We start from the raw sequence: 21,631 nt of genomic DNA, 5'->3' as shown, positions 1-21,631 counted from the left end.
ATATATGTGTACATTTATATATACAGATAAAATTTGAAAATGGCATTAGCAAAAACTAATAGATAAATAATATACAAACTTAACTCTAAGGAAGCTCAGTCAAATGCGGGGTCCTCATTCTGCCTAGTGAAGAATGCATTTAGCTGTGAGTCTGGGTTTACACTGACCATGTTTAGGAGCAGTAAAGCAGATTGGAAATGCATGTCTCAGTCCTGGTGCTGCTTTGGTTGCAGAGCAGTGTTGATGAACCAGGTTCCTTAACCACAGCTCTTAACCATGGCACACCCAACGTCTTCCAAGCCCTAACAAACACTAATTGGAACTGCTAATTGAGCACCAACACACTGGAGATGTTCAGTGGAGGGGACAAGTCCCAGCTGAGGAGCAGGCAGACCTCAGGCAGGCACACTGTGAGGATGCAGAGGCTTTTGCTGCTGACCTCAGGCAGGCACACTGTGAGGATGCAGAGGCTTTTGCTGCACACCTCAGGCAGGCACACTGTGAGGATGCAGAGGCTTTTGCTGCTGACCTCAGGCAGGCACACTGTGAGGATGCAGAGGCTTTTGCTGCACACCTCAGGCAGGCACACTGTGAGGATGCAGAGGCTGTTGCTGCACACCTCAGGCAGGCACACTGTGAGGATGCAGAGGCTGTTGCTGCTGAGCCCTGCACTGGAGGATCTGTAGGGCCACCACAACCCCGGGGGAGCAGAGGGCAGTGCCAGGGGAGAGAGGCCCTGCTCAGGGCAGGACCCCCCCAGCTTTTCTCTCCTTCCTACTGCACTTGCTGGTCAAGCACCCGGGTGGTGCAGTCATGACATGACAAGCCTTTGTAAACTCACACAGCTGTGTCCACAAGCAAAGAATTCCTACCAAATTCTGAAAAGAACTGTTTCTGGTCGCATATGTGGCCTGGGCAGGCACACATCACAGCAAGTATGTGCCATGTAACACTTCCAGAGTGTTTTCACCTTTCAGACAGTGAACACCACCACACCTCACCAGCCAGCCTCGTTTTACCCAAACCCCACCCTCCTAAAAGGAACAGGGAATGAGGTGACCCCAATACTTCTACTTCAATTGCCAATTAACTATTTAGAAAAAAACACAGTGTTAGCAGAAAGGTAATCCAGTCTATTTATACCATAATAGTGCTAAATTATGCTGAAAATAAACAGGTTATATAAAGATCAAAGACAAACATAATTTAATTACATATGTGTACATGATTTTACTATTTGGCAGAGACAAAATACAATCCCTTCTAGGAAGATTATAACAATAACCCTAATATGAAGTTTTGTATATTACCTTTGGGGAAAAAAGGTAATTAGAAAAATAATTAGCAAAATATTGTAATGGCCTGCTGACAGTATCCACAAGAGACACTGGGGAGAACTGCAAAAGTATGTACAGCTGAGGACAGGAAGGGAAACAGCTGAAGGGATAGCTATTAAACTGGTTTTATCTTCCCTGTCAAGTTCTCCTCCTTTGTAAACTAGGAAGTTTTTAAACAAAACATCACCAACAACAAAAATAAACACAACCAAGAACATCTAAGTCAAAGAATGTAAGAAGGTGGTCTGAGAAAGGGACATGTTTTCCTAACCTTTGTCAACTCTCACCTTCCTCTAAAACAAATTGAGAGCTGCCAGGTGTTTACATATTTTGATTTTATAAAACAGTAAGTAAATGGATACTTTTTTTGAGTATATTGATTCATATTAGAACTGGATAAAAAATAGGATGCAAATTCCAAGACTAGAACACAGAGTGTGCTTTGCCATATTCCTGTAACTGTGTGTGCTCACTGTACAAACCCCACTCTCACTATAAGTGTGCAGCCTGTCGATAAAGACAGCAACTCTTAAAAGTTGTTAAACCTGCTTTTTGCCAGAGCTCTAAATTCACCCTTAGGAAAACAAGCATGAGTGTGCTGAGCTCAATCATCTTCACATATAGTTTCTCAAATGAGTGTATCTAAATACACAATTAGAACTGCTCCCAGTATTCTCTAAGCAGAATAATTAGGCCCATTATTGGTATTCTCATTTTCTACTGTGAGGCACTGAAGTCAGCAAGTTTCCCTTCATTCAATTCCCCAGCAATATTCCATTTTTTTTCCCTCATATTTCTGGTCCTATTCTCCATGCCCTCTCCTGATGGAGGTAGGCTCTTCCTCTCACCGGGAAAATGAAAATTAATTTGAAACAGTAAACAATTTTTTTAATATGTGAAACTACCCCAAACTCCCCACAAAAGAAGGAAAGTGTTTTCTTGCACGGAAAACACATCTACTGGGCTCAAAGTGAAATATCTGTACACTGACAAAGGGTATATTTTACAGAAAACCAGAATTCCTATCCCAGCCTGAAAACCAAAGAAGCTGAGAACTTTCAAGTCAAAATTAAACTGCATTCGTGGTTAGCAGCAATGAAATCAGCTGTTTAACTGTGTTAACTTCTGGAGGAAAAATTCTCACAAAATAAAAATGCACTACATTTTGAAAATCCCTTTCCTTTAAAATTATTCAGCGTATCTATTTGGGAATACGTTGCTGTACCAAGGACACACTAAATGGATGCACCAAGCCTCCATTAATACCAAAAGATAGAATTTGTAGTAAAAGTCATGCGTAAGCATCATGTTCAGAATAGAAAGATGTGTTTGACTGATACTCCCCCCACCCAAAAAATCTCTTCCAGTCTGAACAGAAGCTGATTATTAAACAGCTTGTTTTGCTTTGAAGCTTATTCTGTTTTCATAGTGCTGTTCTCAGAACACTGGAGTTAACTCACCAAATATAAAAACCAGCCCTCTATATTTTTGCTTTTAAAGTCAGAACTTTCCTGCTCTGACCTGAACATGCAACTCCCTATTCCCTATCCATGTCCATTACTAATGCCCCTGAAATTTGCCTTGATTTATTTATCTTATTTCCTGCTTGACTGCAGATATCAGTGTGCAGACTGTGACTGCAGGCTTTACCCAGCTAGACTGTGACTGCAGGTTCCAACCACAGGCTCTAACTGCAGACCCAGACTGACTTCTCCTTCCTCATGATTCCCCCTCACCAGCTAACCCACTCTCTTTTATCACACTTATCTTTATTGGATAGAGCTGTGACTCATCAAGGGCAAGGTCACCTGTATTCCCTTCTCCTATGCTAGACTAAGACAATCCTAAAAGATTTACTGGTCTGAAAATGAATAGCTGAGATGAGGTTCTTAAAGTATTCTTTATTAATATCATTAGAAGTTGCAGAAACAACTTTCTTGTAATATAAAGGCACAGGGAGACAGTTTTGATAAAATATTCCAAACAAACAGTAACTTACAGTACAAAAGGACAATTTTAATGCACATACAAACCCCAAACATCTCATTCAAAAATATTTCACCATGTTCATCAATAATAATGGGCAATGACTAAAAATATAAATTGTTATTGTACAATAAATATCTGACAGGTGCAAATGGAACAAGATTTATTGCTCTCCACAATGTTTTCCCTGTAGTGTTTTTGTTGTAGTGGGGGTTTTGGGGGTTTATTTTCCTTTCACTTCCAAGTTCATTTTACAAGCGGCTTTAGTAACTTGTTTCTGGAGGGATTAAACCCCAAACAAAATCTAAGAGAACATTCTGACAGTTACAGAACTGTCTCAAGTAGCAACCAAAAGTGGCAGTGTTTTTTTCTTTCACAACTTAAACAATCATCGTCCACTCTCTCTTTGGGAAATGTGGTAGATGTTTAAAACTCAACTGTAGTGGTAAGTCAAGGCTTTTATGGTAGCGTGGTAGTACCTAGTCTGAAGGTTAGTCTATTTTCTTCAAATAAGTGGATTTTATGAAGAAAAGTAACATGAACATTCTCCAGTGCCTTGTGCCAGAACAAGCACATAAAATTGCTCAAATGAAGGGAGAAATTAAAATTAAAAGCTGCACTGGACATTCTAACTTCAGAAAACAAGACAAGGGACTGGGAACAAATTAAGACTACAGAGGCAATGATGACATAAGAGTGAGAACTTCCAATTCTAAAATATCCCTAACCATGGAATCTTTGAAGTTAGAAAAGACCTTTAAGATCATCAAGTCCAACCAGCAACCCAGCACCACCACCATGTTCACCATTAAACTGTGTCCTCAAAATACAGTGACCTCAGAAATCAAAGAGCACTCTGCACCTCTGTGTGGCTCCATTCTGAGCTTTGAGAAAGGAGGGAAAAAACCAGTGAGTTTGCCATTTTCCTCACTTGCAGAACCATTTCCAGCAGGCTTCAATGCACAGGAGGCAGAGCAGCTCTGCTCTTGGAAGTAGCACACATTACCTTGCTCAGAATTAAAGTTTAGCTTGTACAAAATAGTGTTTTATAGATGCATTTAAGAAATATTAGTCTCCTTCATTACTGTTACTAGGAGTAATATGCACACATTTCCTAAGAGTATCTTTGTATGAACAAGATTTCAGGAAAATGAAGCACAGTAGTTGTAAAAAGAAAAAGCAAAACCAAAAACTGAGGAGCAAGCTTTCAAGTGAGTAGCAGTAACTGAGGTTTTTATAAGAACCGTGATTTATGAGAACAACTCCATATTTACACAAACCTCAACAAGTCATTTTCAACTGTACTGGGAATAGTCAAACTTAGTTCAAGAAAAGGTACCTAGAGTGAGTACAGCTTATTGGTAAACCAAAAGATGAATATTCAGAAAATTCCATCCAACACACTTGGGAAGGATGTAAACCAAACTGCTACCTTGCTGGACATTATTTTTCAGATTAGGGTTTTCTCTAGTGTAAGTACACATAATTTTTAGAAGTTCTTCAGAAAGTAACCAAGAATCATCAAAAACTGAATTTTGAAAATTGTTAGCTTCCCTACAGTAAAGCATTCTTTGTTTACTATATGTTCAAAAACTAATAAACAAAACCATTTTCTTTGGCTTATACCTACACTACACCAGACTAGTGATTTTTTATTTTTAGTCAATCTTCTATCCCCAAATTAAATTAACACAGATATTTTTATTGTAGTGTCTTTCCAATTCTCAAATTATCTCTGTTAAAGTTAAGAGTTTGCTCATACCGTGATTTACTGTTAAAGAGCCATGTGTATATACTGGCATGAAGGGTAAGTTTTGTACAATAGTTACATTAAGTGATATTTCCAATGGCAGAACCACAGAAGACATTAAATGAATTAGTTCAAGTGAGATTTGAGCTTATGATGACCTTAAAAAAAAAAAACCACAATGTCTAAGCATAGTAAAATACAGTGTAAAACCCCCTAAAATCAGACAGTAAACTCGGGAATCCTGCACTCACAGTAGGAATGTTCTGCACAGCATTAACATGAAAGCCTGTTCAGTTTGAAACAATGCAGACAGCTAGATTCACCTGGATGTAAATGCCACTTCAAGGTGTTTAAACAAACACAAAAATGAGACAATGATGTCAAGAAAAAGGCCTTTAAAACAGGCCACCAGTCTAACTTGACTTTCCAAGTAAGAACATCAGTTTCACAGAACTGTGACACTAATGCAGTTTTATGTGAAGTACCCTTTGACACACAAGCTGTCAATGAAGCTATCACAGTCTTTTGTGACCTATTCCCTTTTAAACAGTTAGGGAGGACAGTCAATAGTAGCTCAAGTTTTAATTCAGTAAGTACCTTGTTTGTTTGCAAAGGAACATTATAACACCATAAAATTCTATTTTTACAGTATTTAGAAAACTGATAAACTAAGGTTTTTTTATTCTCTCTTTTTAACACAGGAGTCCAAAACTTCTGTTTTCTATGTGTCTTTGCAATAGTGTCTCAGCCAGCGTGGCAAAAGCACTTCACCGTGGACTACCTCACGTTGTTGCTGAGCTGTGCGAGGTACTCCCGGAGCTCCTTGGCGGCTTGGAACCGGCCGTATCTCTTCTTTGGGTTGGCACACTCATCCAGCAGGGCCTCCAGGCGCCCGTCTTTGGCAATCTCAGCCGGGGGGTCGTGCAGGAGCCCCCCCGAGGTGCCCCGCCACGTGGCGTGTCTGGACAAAAGGTTCTGACAAACAGCGTAATAGTTGTGGTCCACAGTGACGCGAGCACAAAGAATCTCTTTAGAGAAGGACAGGCAAGCTTCCTTATCACAGTCATCAAATTTGCTTTCGTACCACACGTCCCAGTTCTCAGGTTTATCTGTGAAACACAACGAGACAGTAAAACCAGTGAGGGGGGAAGAAAGAGCCTGTGTGTGTCTGAATACAATCAGAAGCTCAACACACAGCAAACTGGTAATATTTAAACTACAAACCAGTTTTGTTTAAACTCAAAAATGTTCGAGCCTAAAATAGCATCTGACAGTCTGATACAGCCTTCTGCTGAAATGGTCCTGGCAAAACAAAAAATATGGGAAAGAAAGGAAGTGGGCAAATAGATACCAAAGAAAGGGCAGGAAAAAAAGCAGCACAGTAAACATGAAATCCACATCCACACATACCCAGAGGAAAAAATGTAGCATGAGCAAGTACAGAGTACAATCCAGAGCCAAAGCTGAGAGAAAAACAAACAAGCAACACCATTTATTTTAGCAACATAGATTTGGGTTCTCCAGTTGCCCTGGAAACTACTGCTGGCAAGTGGTCTACCAAAGACTGAAACAGCATTGCAAAGTAAATGCTAAAAACTTCTGACACTTTATCTTCTATCTTACTTTTGACATGGCAGTAACGAGAAAGAACATCAAAAAGCACATACATTACATATAATCTTTGAGAAAACTAAAATTCAACACAGCAAATGGCATTTATGTACATGTACAAATCCTTCTCCTTGTCACAGCTTTCTTTAACTTAGAACGTGATTCACGTAAAATACCTCAGAAAGGAATGGAATGGGTTCTACAGTAAACGTACTGGATATTCAATACATTAAAAGGTTTCCCTGGTAGGCTCATACAGTTTTAACCTAAGCTGCTTGAGAACATATAATAAATCTAATTAAAAAACCCAACCAAACAACTCCAAAACACTTTCTTGTAGAAAAGTGTGCAGATAGAAGAACACAGACTAAAAGTTAATTCTGCAGCACAACATATGAAGCCTATTTGCAAAGCTTAAAAAAATCCATTCACCCAAAGCAAACTGAAATCACTTGGCCTCTTGCCACGAACTTCTGCAGAATCCAGAGTTTCATGTTCAATGTCTCCAGCCCTTAGGTCTGTAAGTTTTCCTTATAAGCTCAAAAAGAATATAAACCTATGTGATGCCACTTTGTCAAACACCTCTCCTGCTGCCACTGCTTTGAGCTTTTGCAGCTGACAGAACGAATTTGGAAACAGCACTGCAATTACCCCTTCCTTTGGTTCCATTACTACAGAGAACCAACAGGAGGCAAAGTCAGGCTACGGGACCATGGCAAAGCAGGTACTAAAGCTGTTTGTCATTCACAGAAAGTAGAATTCCAAGACTTCCAGTGTTACATAGTGCCTGGAAAAGACAAAAAACCCTCTCTCTCTTAGCTAAGGTGGTCAAGACAGCCAGGCTGCTTATCTATCTGTCCACCCACCTGTCCAAACACACCCAGTGCAAACACCCTCTTTTCCCACCCCCACCTCTTCCTTTATGCACATGTACAGTACTTAAAGTGTGCAGGTATGCTCAACAGCTCATGAAATTTACAAATTGGTCACGCTAATTAGTAGACTAATTGCAGAAGAAAGCTAATTCATTTCTTAATTAGTAGTCTAGTTGTAAAGCAAACAAAATACATATTTAGCAACCACACAAACTTTAAATATTGCAGAGAAAGAAGACACTTACTCTGTCTGATCAACCTTTTGTCTGCTACCAGAACATTTTCTGCATCTACAATGATAACTTTCCCATCTCTTGGTCCCACTGCAAAGTTGTCAAAGCTGACATCAAGGAGGTAGAGTGCAAATTCAAAGTCATTATTTGTCAGCTGCTCAGCTATTTCCATCAATTGCCAGGCCAGATCCACTCGTTTCTCCCACGGTGCGTTGAAGTAACTCCACAGCTCCTCTCCCACGTAGTTGACAGCCACCATTCTCCCACATGCTCCCAAGTACTTTGCGAATGGCCAACCCTCGTCAGATGGAAAACTCTGTACATAAAAAAATTTAAATTGCTAATTAATACAAAACAGCTTGGACTTTAAAAGGCTTTTCAATAAAACTTACAACAGAAAGCTGCAAATATCCATCAACACAATCACCTGTATATTTCTAAGTTTTGAATGGAAAGGAGAAACAATATAAAATGTATTTATATGACCAAGAAGCCTTGCTGGACTAATGCAGGGAAGTAGTTGGATGACCTGAAACAATACATAGCCCATACCTAGCTTTCCATCTATACACACACACTCACATATATTTACACACACAATTTCACCAACCATCTTTTTCTCTTGGTGTTTTACTACACATCTGTTGTAATAATGCAAGTATTTTCCCCATCAAAATATTTTTGCATTTGATCTTTTAATTAAAACCATTTCTTTTAATAACCTAAAGAAAAGAAACTCTACAAAGTGGCACCTCCTTTTCTCCACCACCACCTCTTCCACTTTCCCAGTTGATGGGATTTCTTTGAGATTTCTTAATTTTCTAGTATACCTTACCAGTCTATCTCTTGATTAATTGCTACATATATACTGTGTACAGCCACATAACATTTTTATCAACAGTAAAATCTGTCTCCAACAGCACCTTTCTTGGAAGTTAAACCAGACTGAATAGAAATTACACACTACAAGCAATTACAAAACAAGCCACAACACACCAGCATGGTTTTCCTAATTCAGATGTGCTGAATGTGCCCTAGATTTCAATATGAACAGACAAGCACTTAGGAGGTACTCTCCCAAACTACAGAGGCATGCTGAATGGGAATGCAACAGGAAGAAACTACAAAAGCACTAATTTAAAAAATCCAAAATTTACAGAAGATACCACTGTAAGAGTATGATTTACACCAATTTTAACCACTAGGAGATACCACCACGTGCTCATGTTCCTTCCTCGTGTTCTGCCTTGCCATGATGTCAACAGACACACTCATGATCAGTTCTGTAGTAATGACATGGCAAAGGTTTAACTACAGCTGGGGTGAACAGCACGGTGGGTTTCAGGATGAATGAAGCTTTATATCTTCTGGAATCTACCAGGGCAGGAAACATTTACTGTCAGCTGGGGAAAGAGACTGGAAGGAAAACACCATGTAGAACAGGTCTGAACTGTAAGACCATGCAGGGGAGAGGTGCCTAACATAACAAACCTTGTCTATATAGTACACTGAAGAAACTAAAATCATAATTAATATACATAATTGACAATGTTTGCCATTTTTATGGCAAAAGCCACGAAGCTTCTCTCTAAGGTGGCAAACATTAGAAGACAATTTCTGGGTAAGTAACCATGTTTACCATTACAAAGAACAACCTTGGCTGGGCAAAAGGACATCAGAGACATGTTAATAACAGTTTAACAGAACTGTTAAAAACAGTTCAAAGTTTTTGAAATGTCTGCATGTCTGAACTTCAGCTCTATTTTTATCACATGATCTACTGACATAAGCAAAACAGGCTGTGATAAATCCCGAGGATAATACAAACTAATTTGACAGGTTTGAGAGCAGTATGGTATTTTCAAGCTGTGATACCACATAACTCAGCAGAACTAAATCTCTTTCAGTATCTACCATGCAATGTAGACATTATCCAGCCTCCAGGCTTATTTACCTGCAAGATTGAGGGCAATTAATGAAGGTACAAGTACAGCCAAACAGCCACCAGTTCAGGTCAAGTCAAGTGTCACAATTCACAGTTAAGAGGGTTTTGGGTTTTTTTTTCCACTTGTTTTGTGGTTAACAAAATAACCTTCCAACAACTGAGGTATGTGCTAATTCAGTGTTCCTTACTCATTCTGAACAGACTGTATAACAAGAACATGGCTGTAGCATCAATAACTGTCACCAAAGAGATATTTCATGTGCTTTTCTCGTGACTGTATTCAGTCCTGGACCAAAACAAAACAAGAAGCAAATAGCTGTTGTCCATCAAATGAAATTGTTTTATCTACATCATATAAACTTCTCTTTAAATTGCACAAAAGTTACCTGATTACATTTCCTGACAAGCACATGCTTAACTAACTTCACCAACTGTGCACGACATTTTCATTTTGCTGCATTTTATTAGCACTCAATTTAATGACGCTTAAATATTTTTATTTATAAAATATACATATTATCTTAACCCACCCCACTCCTTTTCCACAGTTCTCCTTTTCTAGCTCCAATCCTGCGCTGTTTGTGACTTTGCCTCCCTTTTCAAACACAAATTCAAGCACGAACAGTTGAACCTGGCGAAGGATGTGCTACCACTGGAAGCAAAGGTGTCTCTCCTTCCCAACCCACCAAGAACACTCATTACAATCTCCTTTTCCATCAGGAAAGCAAGGCTGGTACTTGCTGAGCTGGAGCCCCCTTGGATCAGAGCCTGATCCATATCACATCACCACCCGTGCTAGGATGTACTGCTGAGAGGAAAAGAGAAGGCCTGAACAGCTGGGTGCAGAAGAGGGAAGGAGCTAAGAGGACTTTTCCTTTCCAGCAGCAGCGGGGATTTATGTAATGGATTAAACTGATTTTCAAAGTACTGTGTTAGTCACTGATCTTCCAAACACATCTATTATGCTTCCTGCCCTGTGTACGCTGAATTTCACTCCAGACAAGCAATTCTAGCAGCGGTTTGGTTTATTCAGAAGTGCACACCTTCATGTTACCAGCAGAATATCTGCACGCCATGCTGTAACAGATATATTTATAATGCTGTGGCAATAAAAACATCTTTTGACAACAGGAGTGCAGGGAATCCTGCCAACATCTGCACATGTACAAACAACATCTCTGCTTTGGCTCCCTTCCAACTGGCATGTAACAGCCACATCTACACTTCATTACCCAAGTCAGTAGCGGAAGGGGATAAAAATATGTACAAGTGCCTCATTCAGTAGTTTTTATATGCACTTGGTGAATTTGACAAGAATATTAATTGAAGTGCAGATCTCTTGTCTTCGCAAGCAGCAGTTTGTAACTTTTTGTACTATTCTATTTTGAAAGCTGTTTTCTAAGAGGAAACTGCAGCTAACTTGACAAGGATTTTTGGTTTGTGTATTAAAATTTTGAGAGCCAGTGAGAAATGAAAACAGATTTATATGATCAATAAACATGTCTTCCATGAACAAGGTGCATTTAGAAACAAAAAGCTTCATAGATCACTCTCAAAAATCAGATTTCTGGGGAATAATAAGTAACTATATCTTAGGTTTTATTTTAGTAGTCTGGATATTTAATTAGATAATTTTGTACTTGAACATGCTATTTGCAGATTTAAAAACCTGTATTTGACAATCAAGCTAAAACCTAAGCTCTTGTTCAAAACCAGAAACAGCTGTTTGACAAAAGAATCTGATTCTGATGCACCCACTCACATTCTATCTGTGAACACACACACAAATGCCATGGAAACCATAGACAATTAAACTTTTTTAAGTGTTTTAAAATAAAGTACCGCATATGAAAATCTAAAAACAGGTAGCTTAGTAAGATTCCCATCATTAACATTATCTTTCTGTTTTAAGACAAATATGTATAATCTTCTAACAGAAAGATGGAAAACAGTAAAGATGCCAAAAACTTCTGCTGCCTGCATTCCTAGTGAGACCCCCAAAACATATTTTGCTTGCTCTTATTAGTGCAGCCCCAAAAATCTCTCTAAGCAAGCCTTAAAAATCTAAACAAACCCTGTCAAAGGGACAGTGGACATGCTGCTCCTGAAAGAGTGATACTGCATTTATGCCTTTAAAAAATACAGTGTAGTCTCAGAATAAAATATTAAGAATTAACAGAACAAATTTATCATTTCACTGAAGCACAAAACACACTATCTGTGCATTTGTCTTCCTCACTTCCATCTGTCTAAACCTGAGAAGATACACGAATGTGCCAGTGCTTTTTGTTCAGAGCTGTGAATTAGATCAGGCAGTGAAGACTCACCAGCTTGAAGCTGATAAGGCCTATTGTATTCTGCAGTAACACAAATCCCCTTTGAATTAAACACTTAAAAGAATATTAGTTTATCATAATGAAGCATATAATTCACCCTCATAATCAAGATCAAAAAGCCAAACCAGTTAAAGTAACTGACATTGAACAACTGACATTTTTGTTCTACTGTATCACTAAAAACCACGCTTTTCATTTCAAAACTATTCCAGAAGATGCTCTATTTGTCACCTCCAATGTTTGCATAAAGCGAGTTTCAGCTCAGAAAAAACAGCCCAGACAAAACCTGCCCGAACAAAGAGCTGTATCTCATATGTGATGGAATTTTGAAAACCACACACAAACAGAGCGGGGACTTGTCTCCGTAGGACCCTGAGGAACTTCATGGCAAAATGCCCCTCTGACACCTCCACCAAATCACCCTGCTGAACTGCATCTGTGCAGGCACAAACGGGCAGGGCAAGGAGAATTCAAACAACACGCTCTTCCTCAACAGGAAAATCAGTTCTCTCTCAGAGTACTGCTGATTCTGCAGTGTAAACACAAGTTGCACTTGTATTAGTCACCAAGGCAAATAAGCAAAGCTCTGGAACCATGAAGAGCTGGAGAGCAGGTTTTACAATGAGGTTTTTTCAGATCAAAGCAGTTAAAAAGCACAGTCTAAATACAGATGCCTCCTTTTGTCAGGAATTGATCTGCATTCTGGAAGACATGTATCAAAATGTTTTTTTGAATGCTAGGGAGTACAATAAAAACCATGTAATTTTCAACTCTATGCCACACCAATTGACATTTACATAGAACTCCCACAGAAGTTACACAGCCTACACACACAGTGTCAACAATGGATTTCAACGAGCACTCCAGATATTGGTGTTCCCATTGAAACCATGGGGTTTTTTTAATTTATTTGACTTTTGTTCAAGTTTGACTGCATTTCAACCAGTTACTACATACAATTCATGCCAACAAGAGGTTCACGCCAGGCTTAATTGACACAATGTAGAACAAAAGTACACAAAACTCTAAATACTCGGCTGTTAAGATGAACACTTCAGCTGCAAAAGTTGTATTTCACAATATCAGCAGAGATATGTGTCTTTTCCAAATAAATTAATGAACAATGATTAAACTCGAGAGCCATAGTAAAGCAAACTTAACGTCATTATTGGCTGTCACCTGTTCAAATTGGTTTGCAGTTCATAAAACTTTTTTCAGATTAAATTTGCAACAGATGAAAATAATCACTGTGTATTTACTTCTCCTCAGTAATGAGACTGGAATATATCACTATAAAGGAGTCCTAGCAGAGATGGCTTTATTTTTAAAGCTACTTTGCAAAATTGGAGTCTAAAACAAAGCCTCAGTGACTTAATTCAGGGAAGTAAAACAACTTCCCCTATACATCTGACACACCAGAACAACATTGGTACTGCAAGGTTTCTAATGCGGGGTAACAAACTTTTTTCTGCTACTGAAAACTGCGAGAGTGAGAACTTCTCAAGAGGAGTTCTGTTGAAGTCTGGATAGTGACTTCCCAGCAGCCTTTAAATTCATACAGCCATTCATCATAACAGACACCTCACAATAACTTCAAGAACTTCTACACTATTTTAAAATATCCCTTATAATTCACCCTTCATGTTTTCACTCTAGGGAATTTTCACTATAAAAGAAGGCTGAAAATAGTTTTGATAACTTAAGGAACATAATTAAATATGACAGTTAACATGACACGTACAAGCCAGTTCTGGTCTAACATGCACAGTCACATGTCACTGCAAAAAATGATTCTTCAGTTTTCAATACAACCACATCAGTGGAACATTCTTGTAACATGAGGCCACTCAATTTTAATTCAACAAAGAACACTTCTTCATTTCTTTTAAAAAGGTTCACAATGGAAATTCAGTCTGTTAAAATCCTAGTATCTGTATGAGCCAGGACTTAAATAACACCAGCCCACCCAAGGACATGTCAGGTAATGCAGATCACCACCTTAAATCTGCTACTTGGTTAATGGCATCAGAATTATGGAACAGAAACACCAAATCTAGTAATGAAGAAAGTTTAAAGGGTACCAAGAATTAAAACTGACTTGCCACTCTACATTCTATCAATGTACTTAGAATAGAACTACAGAAAATTACTTATGATTAGAAGAGTGTACGAAAAAGTGGAAAAGAGGTTTTGCCCATTTACTTCTTATATAGAGATCAGCAAAAAGGTTCTGTGGAACATTTGGCTGAATTGCTACTTTGAGTGAATTCTGTGCAAGAAATTGTTTCAAATTGATCAGTTAAAGTTCTAATACATGTTTACCAGATGTCAACTATTGCTCTTCCCATAACAAAACCAAACAGAAAGTCCAACAATGACACGTAGAGAAACCAGAAGAATTTTAGGTTATGTGACAACAGACTGTTCATGCAGAGTAATTATACTAGGAATAGAGATACAGCTGTTGGGTTTGTTTTGTTTTGCTGCTTCCCCTCACAAGGAATAAGAATGATCAGAAGCTGTGAGAAAAATAAAGTTATTAAGTTTAAGCATTTAGAAAGCTAAAACCATATCTGAGGGAGGGGCAATGATTTACACAGCCTATTAAAAATCCAGAAACACTGCTATTTGGCACATAGAGATTGGTATTTCTCTTAGAGTCAGAAATAAAAGTACTTGAGATTGTAATTTACATACAAGATACAAATGTTCACCATCATTCTTTGAAGAATGTTCATTTAAACAGCTTGTTAAAAGCTACAGCTCGAGACAAAGTTGCATTAATGCACTCTGGATGTAATTGACAGATTCCTTCTATAGTTTGAAAAAAAATCTTCATTACATGCAAGCATTTTATTTTAATTGCAAAGTATGTGTGCAAATTTCAAGTTTGCTTTGTGTGCTGATCTAATTTTTTCCACAGTAGCTGGTACTGGTGTGTGTTTTGGATTTGTGCTGAAATGGCATTGGTAATTCAGGGATGTTTTGATCACAGAGCCAAGGCCCTCTCTGCTCCACACCCCAGCAGGCAGGGCAATGGGGCTGCACAGAAAGCTTGGAGGGGACACAGCCAGGACAGCTGACCCCGCTGATCCGAGGGACCCTGCACTCCATACGGCACCGTGGGCAGCACGGGAGGCTGGGGGAAGGGGGAGAAAGGAGGGGAACACACATCCAGAGTGACAGCATCTGTCTTCCCAAGTCACCATTCCATGGCATGGAGCCCTGCTGTCCTGGCCATGGCTGAGCACCTGCCTGTCCATGGGAATTGCTGAACAAATCTCTTGTTTGGCTTTGCTCTCCTTACTAAACTGTCTTTGTCTCAACATACAAGTTTTCTCACTTCTACTCTCCCAATTCTCCCCCATCGCAGTGTGAGGGGAGAGGAGGGAGCTGTGGGGTGAGTTCCCAGCTGCAGTTAAACCACAAGACTCTGAAAACAAAGCAAACACAACTGACATTTTCATATGGCACCTGGCAATGCTGTCAACCAACACCACAGCCAACACAAAGGCAAGACTGAAGGTTGCAAGACCACCTCTAGATGCTCTTTTGCCAAAACAATGTATCAATCCTGCATTTCAGTTTTGCCAGTTCAGATGTAAACTGTCTTTTCAGGCAAGCATAAGATCTTAGGAGAAATACAACCACCTTACTGAAAACCAGCTTTCTTACCTAAAAACAATTCCTTATTTCAGCAGCCTTGAGTCACATTGTACTTTTCCTAACTCCAACAACAAGGATTTGCAGCACTGTTGTTTTCTTGTGTTTAAGTACAAAACTTAAAACTCTGCCACTGGCAAAATGTGTCAGACACCACGTGGCTGCACACCACGGCTGGCAGCAGACAGCTACAGTGACACGACAGCAGCAGCTCAGGAAAAGTGTCACCCAAAACTGCCAGGGGACTGCCACCGCGCCTCCTAAGAGGAAATCTGGAGGCTGACAGCGATCAGGCAGGAACGCCATGAAAAATGAGCTATCACACCTTTCAGTTCTAGTAACAGTAAGTTTATGGTCCAACTTGCAAGTGAAGATAAAAATTAACCAAGTTACTTGATAAAGCTGAATAACATCTACTATTTAAGCAGATATCCCTGTTGAAAATATTGCAAAAGCTTTCTCCGCTGCATCTATTTTACAAGACAAACTAGAAGCTGGGTGGTTTATAGAAAGCCACAGGACAAGGATAAGTCTGCTTACATCCACAATGGTTCTATGAATTCTGCAAAGAGTGAACACTCACACTGCACTCAGTCTCTTATTCAAGTTATTTTTTCAATTTTCCTATTTCTTTCTAAGGCAACTTCAGCCAACTCATCTTTGCAAGTGTTTGATGCACACCATCACCATATGCAGTTAGAAACACAGATCCTACCCTCCAGGTGATTCCCATTTAAAATACCCTGTTTATCATTGAATAAATTGAAACAGCAGCAGGTTTTGCTGCCTTTGCCCAAACAAGCTGTTCATGCCTATATGAAATACTGGCTTAGATGTAGCATCTTAATTACAAAACTTTATTTTACTGAAAAGTATTCATCTTTATTGCAGAAAACAACTATTAGGAGGGGAGATGAAAAAAACCCAAACCTATCAGAATTTAAATCTTTAGCATATAAGTTCTTTGGTTCAAATGTGAATTCAGATGAAAATTGTCAAAGGATTTAATTAGTGAGCAGTTTAGCAAGATTCCACAGAAGAAAAATTTGTATTTTAATACCACAAAAAATATGTAAACTGTACTTGAACAATACTGCAGCTGTCATTCCATTTGCTTAACAAAGTAAAATGGCAAAAGGGGGTGAGTTCTTCCCTGAGTACATCTACACAATAAATAAGTGCTAACAAAGAAGGGTAACAAAGTTACAAAAAATACAAATACCGAATTAGGATTACAAGATGTAACCTATACTAAACTGTGCGGCGTTACACTTTTGCTACAAAGCCCTAAACAGTAACATCATGCTGTGGGGTAAAGCCCCGCCTGAAAAATGCTCCCAGCAGAAGCTGTAAATCACTTGTGACAATGCAGCTCCCAAGCAACACCACTTCAGGAATAATCCATACTCCGCACAGGCTCCATGCTAAAACCTCAGTCTCTGATGAAAAGCCTCATAATCTACAAATTGCTGGCTCTTGTAGACAACTACAGTGAATTTTCTATTATAAATGAAAGACCAAGCTTTGAATTCCTACTAAATTGCTTGTTTACATTTGTCTATAACACAATTAAGCAACACAGAACTTGCATGCACTGTACACCAAGAGTTTAGACATTATCTCCACTTATAAACCAAAACTGTTATGAATAACAGTGCTCAGCCACTGCAGTGTTTCATGAAAGGCTCAAGGCAAAAACAAGCAGTATTTTTCCTTGTGCCCTCTGGTGACAGACAGCATGAGTCAAATGCATCAATTTATTGATTGCTTTATTTTAAATTAAAATCTGATTCTTCATATAATATCATGCAGGCTTCTTTTCTTGGAAGCAGCTGATTTTTAAACAAGCCTACAGGTTTCATTCCCATAGCACTACCTGCCTGCATCAATACTACAGAAACTACACCATAAAATGTTTTACAAATGTTATTTACAAACACAGACAACCTTCTCAGTAGTCAGTAATCAGTCCTAGAAAGCAACCACCTCCCAGAGTGTCTGGCAGGTTGCTGTTGCAAGAGCTGCAGAACACAGAATTACCCAATCCTTGCGTGTTTCTCCGATGGAGACTAAACCTGCAGTGCTATGGAATGGAAAGAGTTCATACAGATTCACGTAATTTACATATTTCATTCCTATTTGAGGGAAGGTCTTCAACCCTTGAATACTCAATAACCGAAGTTAATTAACACTCTTTTGGAGAAACCACTAGGAGTGTTCAAGGACACAAAGCTGGCCTGAACCTCCCCAGAAATATTGTCCAAGATACGCCTAAACATCAAAATTTACAAGACTCTATGAAACACTTTTGATCTGTTAAAAGGTGACAGACTTGCTTTACCTCGCTCTGAACTGGTAAAGGCTGCCTCACGTCCCCCGAATTTGACCTGCTCTGCTCTCAGCTGCACCCTTCTTCAGATAAATATCAAGCAGAGTACCCAAGTCCACCCAAGATCATCTTCTCTTTACCAGATTTGCTTGACAATCTCAGGACTCGTCTACAGTTCATCAAGAAGCTGAGAGGAATCAAGGCTCCTAATCAACCCACTGCCCACCATTTGTGATCCAGCCCATTACAGAAAGTGCCACAAGTGTGCCATACCCTTTGTCTGTATAGAATTATGAAGAAACACAGCTGTTCTCTGGCCATTGAGGTGTACACTCAGTATGCTGGAACTACTCTTCAAAACCAAAAAAGTAAGTTGTATGAAACGCAGCCAAAACAAATCACTTCTCAAAGAATTTCCTAATATACTCAGCAGAGTGAAGCAGTTTTGATTTTCCTACTTAAGTGGAGTTTCCTTTCTCACTGTGCTCAGGAGGAACTGCACAGCAAAATGGGAGACTTACTGTACCCTCAAGTCTGCTGTGAAACAAACTGGAAACACACTTTGAAAGCAAAACTACAGTGCTGTACATGGAGAGACTGAAGGGCAGAAGGCATACTACCAAAAAACATATTTATAATTAAATTCATAGATTGATTTTCTAGAAATCAGTCAGTAAGTGAACTTTCTGGAGGGTAAAGCCTGCAGCACTGCTTTTTGAGCATTTCTTGGCCTCTCACTAGAGAAACAGCAGATGTTAATAGTAATCACAAGGTAGTGTTTTCAAAACATATTTGCAAATATTATTTTAATCATACGTTGGATAAAGGCAACAACAGTTCTGTAGTTAGACGAAACAGTTTTGATTCCAAATCTACATGCTAAAGGCACACTTGGGAGTTCCCTTGGTAATGTTAAAATGCAAAATGCAGAGCTCGCCATCTAAATAGATATGGAATAGAAACAACTGAGTGGTGCCACGGAAGTTTCCTATGCATTTTTAACCTAAAAATTTACATAATATATTAAAGCACATATTTCAGGTGTGTGCACATAACCCATCCCCCTAATTAAAGAGTGCAGAACATGTAATCGCTGAAAAGAGAACACTGTCCATTTATTTGTGGGTCTATTTTCAGGCTACAAATACCTATCTCTGATTTTATCAGCACTACCTATATTTAGTTCACATTAAGAACATGACATAGCACATGAGTCAGTTTCTCAAGGAAAGCACAGCAGCATCGCAGCAGCCTCTACGCACTCCCTCTTACACCAGACCCTACGAGATGAATCACGGGCCCCCGGAGCTGCCTGGGCATGTGTGACTGTGGAACACGCTGACACCGAGCCGTGCGAGCGGCACAAGGCAGCGGAGCATCACCCTGCAGCACCGACCCGCACGCTGCCGCGGGACCGGCGGCACGGCGGGACGGGATCAAGTTAAAACCCTGAGGAGGACGGCAAACCGGGAAAACACACGCGGTCTCTGAGGAAGGAAGGAGGAGAGCTGATCAGGCTGAGCGAGCTGAAGAAACGCTCCTGCCCGGAGGCAGGGACCGAGACCCTCTGCTCAGCCCGCGCTGCCGGCACCTCCGCAGGAGTGAGGGCACAGAGCCAGCGGTGCCCCCGCGATCCGGCCGGGTTTGGGGCCAGCTGCCCGGGAGCCCTCGGCCCCCGCCCGCAGACACGGCGAGGGGCGGGCAGGGCCCCTCCCGGGAGGCTCCCGCCGGGACGGGCGCTGCCGGCCGCGCTTACCTGCAGCACCAGCGGCTCGGGGTTGAAGGCGAGGGTGATGAGGAGCTGCATGCGCTCCGAGTCCTTCAGGTTGCGCAGCAGGAAGCTGCCCGAGTCCTTGGTCTCGGCGTAGCGGCGCACCAGGCGGTCGAGCAGGCGCTGCGAGGGGCAGTGCACCAGGTCGGACCAGCCTTCCACGGCGCCGGGGGTGAGCAGCCGCACGTCGCCGTTCAGGCTGGCGAACTCGGTGGCGGGCAGCGCCTGCAGCAGGTCGCAGCGGCCCCTGCCGGTGGCGCGGCGGCAGATCTTGGTGTCGATGTCGGCGAGCTCCTGCGCCGAGCCCAGGCGCTTCAGCACGACGCGGCGGGAGCCCTCGCGGGGCTCCCCGTACCGCGCGAAGTACACGTTCTTCACGTTGAAGAAGTCCAGCAGGCGCAGGCGGCCCCAGCTCTCCAGCCGCAGCTGCCCGTTGAGGAACTTGCGGCACCAGCTGGTGCCCCAGCAGGCCGGGCACTTATTGAGCTGCAGGAAGCGCCGCTCCGACAGCTCGTTGCGCTGCAGCGAGGCCAGCAGCGAGTGCGTGTTCAGCACCAGCGCCGCCGCCAGGCTGCCCAGCACCGCCAGCTTCACGTAGCGGTACAGCCGCCCCAACTTCAGCGACACCAGCCGCAGCATCGTCCCGGGCCGCGCCGGGCCCTCCGCCGAGCTCGCTGCCCGCCCCGGCCGCACCGCGGCTCCGGCTCCAATAAACTCCCCGCCTCGCCGCCCGCCCGATAAAAGGCGGCCAAGTTACTGAGGGGCCGGCGGGGAGGGGGAGGGCAGGGGAGGGGGGGCGGCGCCTGCAGCGCGCGGGCCCGGGCGGACCCGCCCCCGGGGAGGGGCTCGGGCTCCGCCGCCGCCGCTCCCGCCGCCGCCAGCCCCCCCCCGGCCCCGGGGGCTCCTCCCCCGCCCGCCGCCGGACACGCCCCCGGGGCGGGGCCCAGCGCGAGCGCCGCCGGCCGCCGGCGGTTGGCTGAGCGTGACGCACGGCGCGCGGCCCCGCCCCTCCCCGCCCCATCCCGGGGCCGTGGGCGGGGCCTCCCCGCGCGCGGGGGGCGGGGCGCGGCGCCCTTCCCGCCCCTCGGCCCCCGGCCCCGCCGGACTCTGGGGCCGCGCTGGGAGGGGGCGCGGGCTGCCGCTCGCTGCCGCCATGTTGCGTGTGGCTGTGTTTGTGTGTGTCCGTGCCTGGCCGCCGCGTCCGCCCCCGCCCCGCCCCGCCCGGGGCAGCAGCTCTCGCCCGGTGCCCGCGGAAACCGCCCTGCCCGAGACCGGCCCGGGACGGCCGTGCTGCCCCAGCAGTGTCCGCCACCCCCCGTGTCCCTGCCCGCCCCCCTCACGCACCGCCCGCCCTCACGGGCCCCGCCGCGTCCCAGCTTGGCTGGCTGGTGCCCGGGATAGGTTCTCTCTCTCCCGGTGCTGGGCAGGGGCAGTTCGAGTGACTCGTTCTATCGCCGGAACACTACACCTGATCCTCTGAAATGCACTCACCCTGTCCCCGCTCCGGGGAGAGCCGTGCGCTCACCGTGTGAGGAATGAACCGTGAGGCTGCCTCCACAACGTCCCTGTGAGGGCTGTCACCGGCACTGCCTCAGGCTAAGAACCATTCGATAAAACCAACTCACAACAGAGTAACTGAGATTGAGAAAAAGAGGAAAGTCTGAACCTCCTCTGACACTACGCTCTCACAAGTTAAAGGCAGCCTTCGTATTGTGAGAAGTAATTCCCTTTATTGCTTGTCCAGTCCCACAAGTGCAGTAGCGGTATAGTCGTTGGGAAAGAAGTGTAGCAGACT

At 42.5% G+C, this 21,631-nt stretch overlaps 1 protein-coding gene across 1 annotated transcript; it reads right to left on the bottom strand.

The window, feature by feature from the left end:
* Positions 1-3,223: 3,223 nt before the first annotated feature.
* Positions 3,224-20,594, bottom strand: DIPK2A (divergent protein kinase domain 2A). Its single transcript, XM_063408366.1, has 3 exons — positions 19,822-20,594; positions 7,805-8,108; positions 3,224-6,182 (listed from the first exon to the last, which is right to left on the bottom strand). Exons 1-3 carry the CDS (start codon positions 20,473-20,475, stop codon positions 5,851-5,853), a joined length of 1,290 nt encoding a protein of 429 aa, XP_063264436.1. The 5' UTR covers positions 20,476-20,594; the 3' UTR covers positions 3,224-5,850.
* Between the last annotated feature and the right edge of the window lie 1,037 nt (positions 20,595-21,631).

This window comes from Prinia subflava, chromosome 11 (assembly GCF_021018805.1).
Source record: "Prinia subflava isolate CZ2003 ecotype Zambia chromosome 11, Cam_Psub_1.2, whole genome shotgun sequence".
NCBI lineage: Eukaryota > Metazoa > Chordata > Aves > Passeriformes > Cisticolidae > Prinia > Prinia subflava.
Note: the sequence above shows the minus strand (reverse complement) of the source record. Positions and strands in the feature narration are given on the sequence as shown.

What these genes read in the sequence shown, in the direction of transcription:
- DIPK2A (XM_063408366.1), bottom strand. Translation starts at nt 20,475, where the DNA reads ATGCTGCGGCTGGTGTCGCTGAAGTTGGGGCGGCTGTACCGCTACGTG. An exon ending in CCGAGCCGCTGGTGCTGCAG is followed by an intron (nt 8,109 to 19,821) that starts GTAAGCGCGGCC and finishes TTTTATGTACAG; the next exon opens with AGTTTTCCATCTGACGAGGG. An exon ending in CAAAAGGTTGATCAGACAGA is followed by an intron (nt 6,183 to 7,804) that starts GTAAGTGTCTTC and finishes TGTGTTTCACAG; the next exon opens with ATAAACCTGAGAACTGGGAC.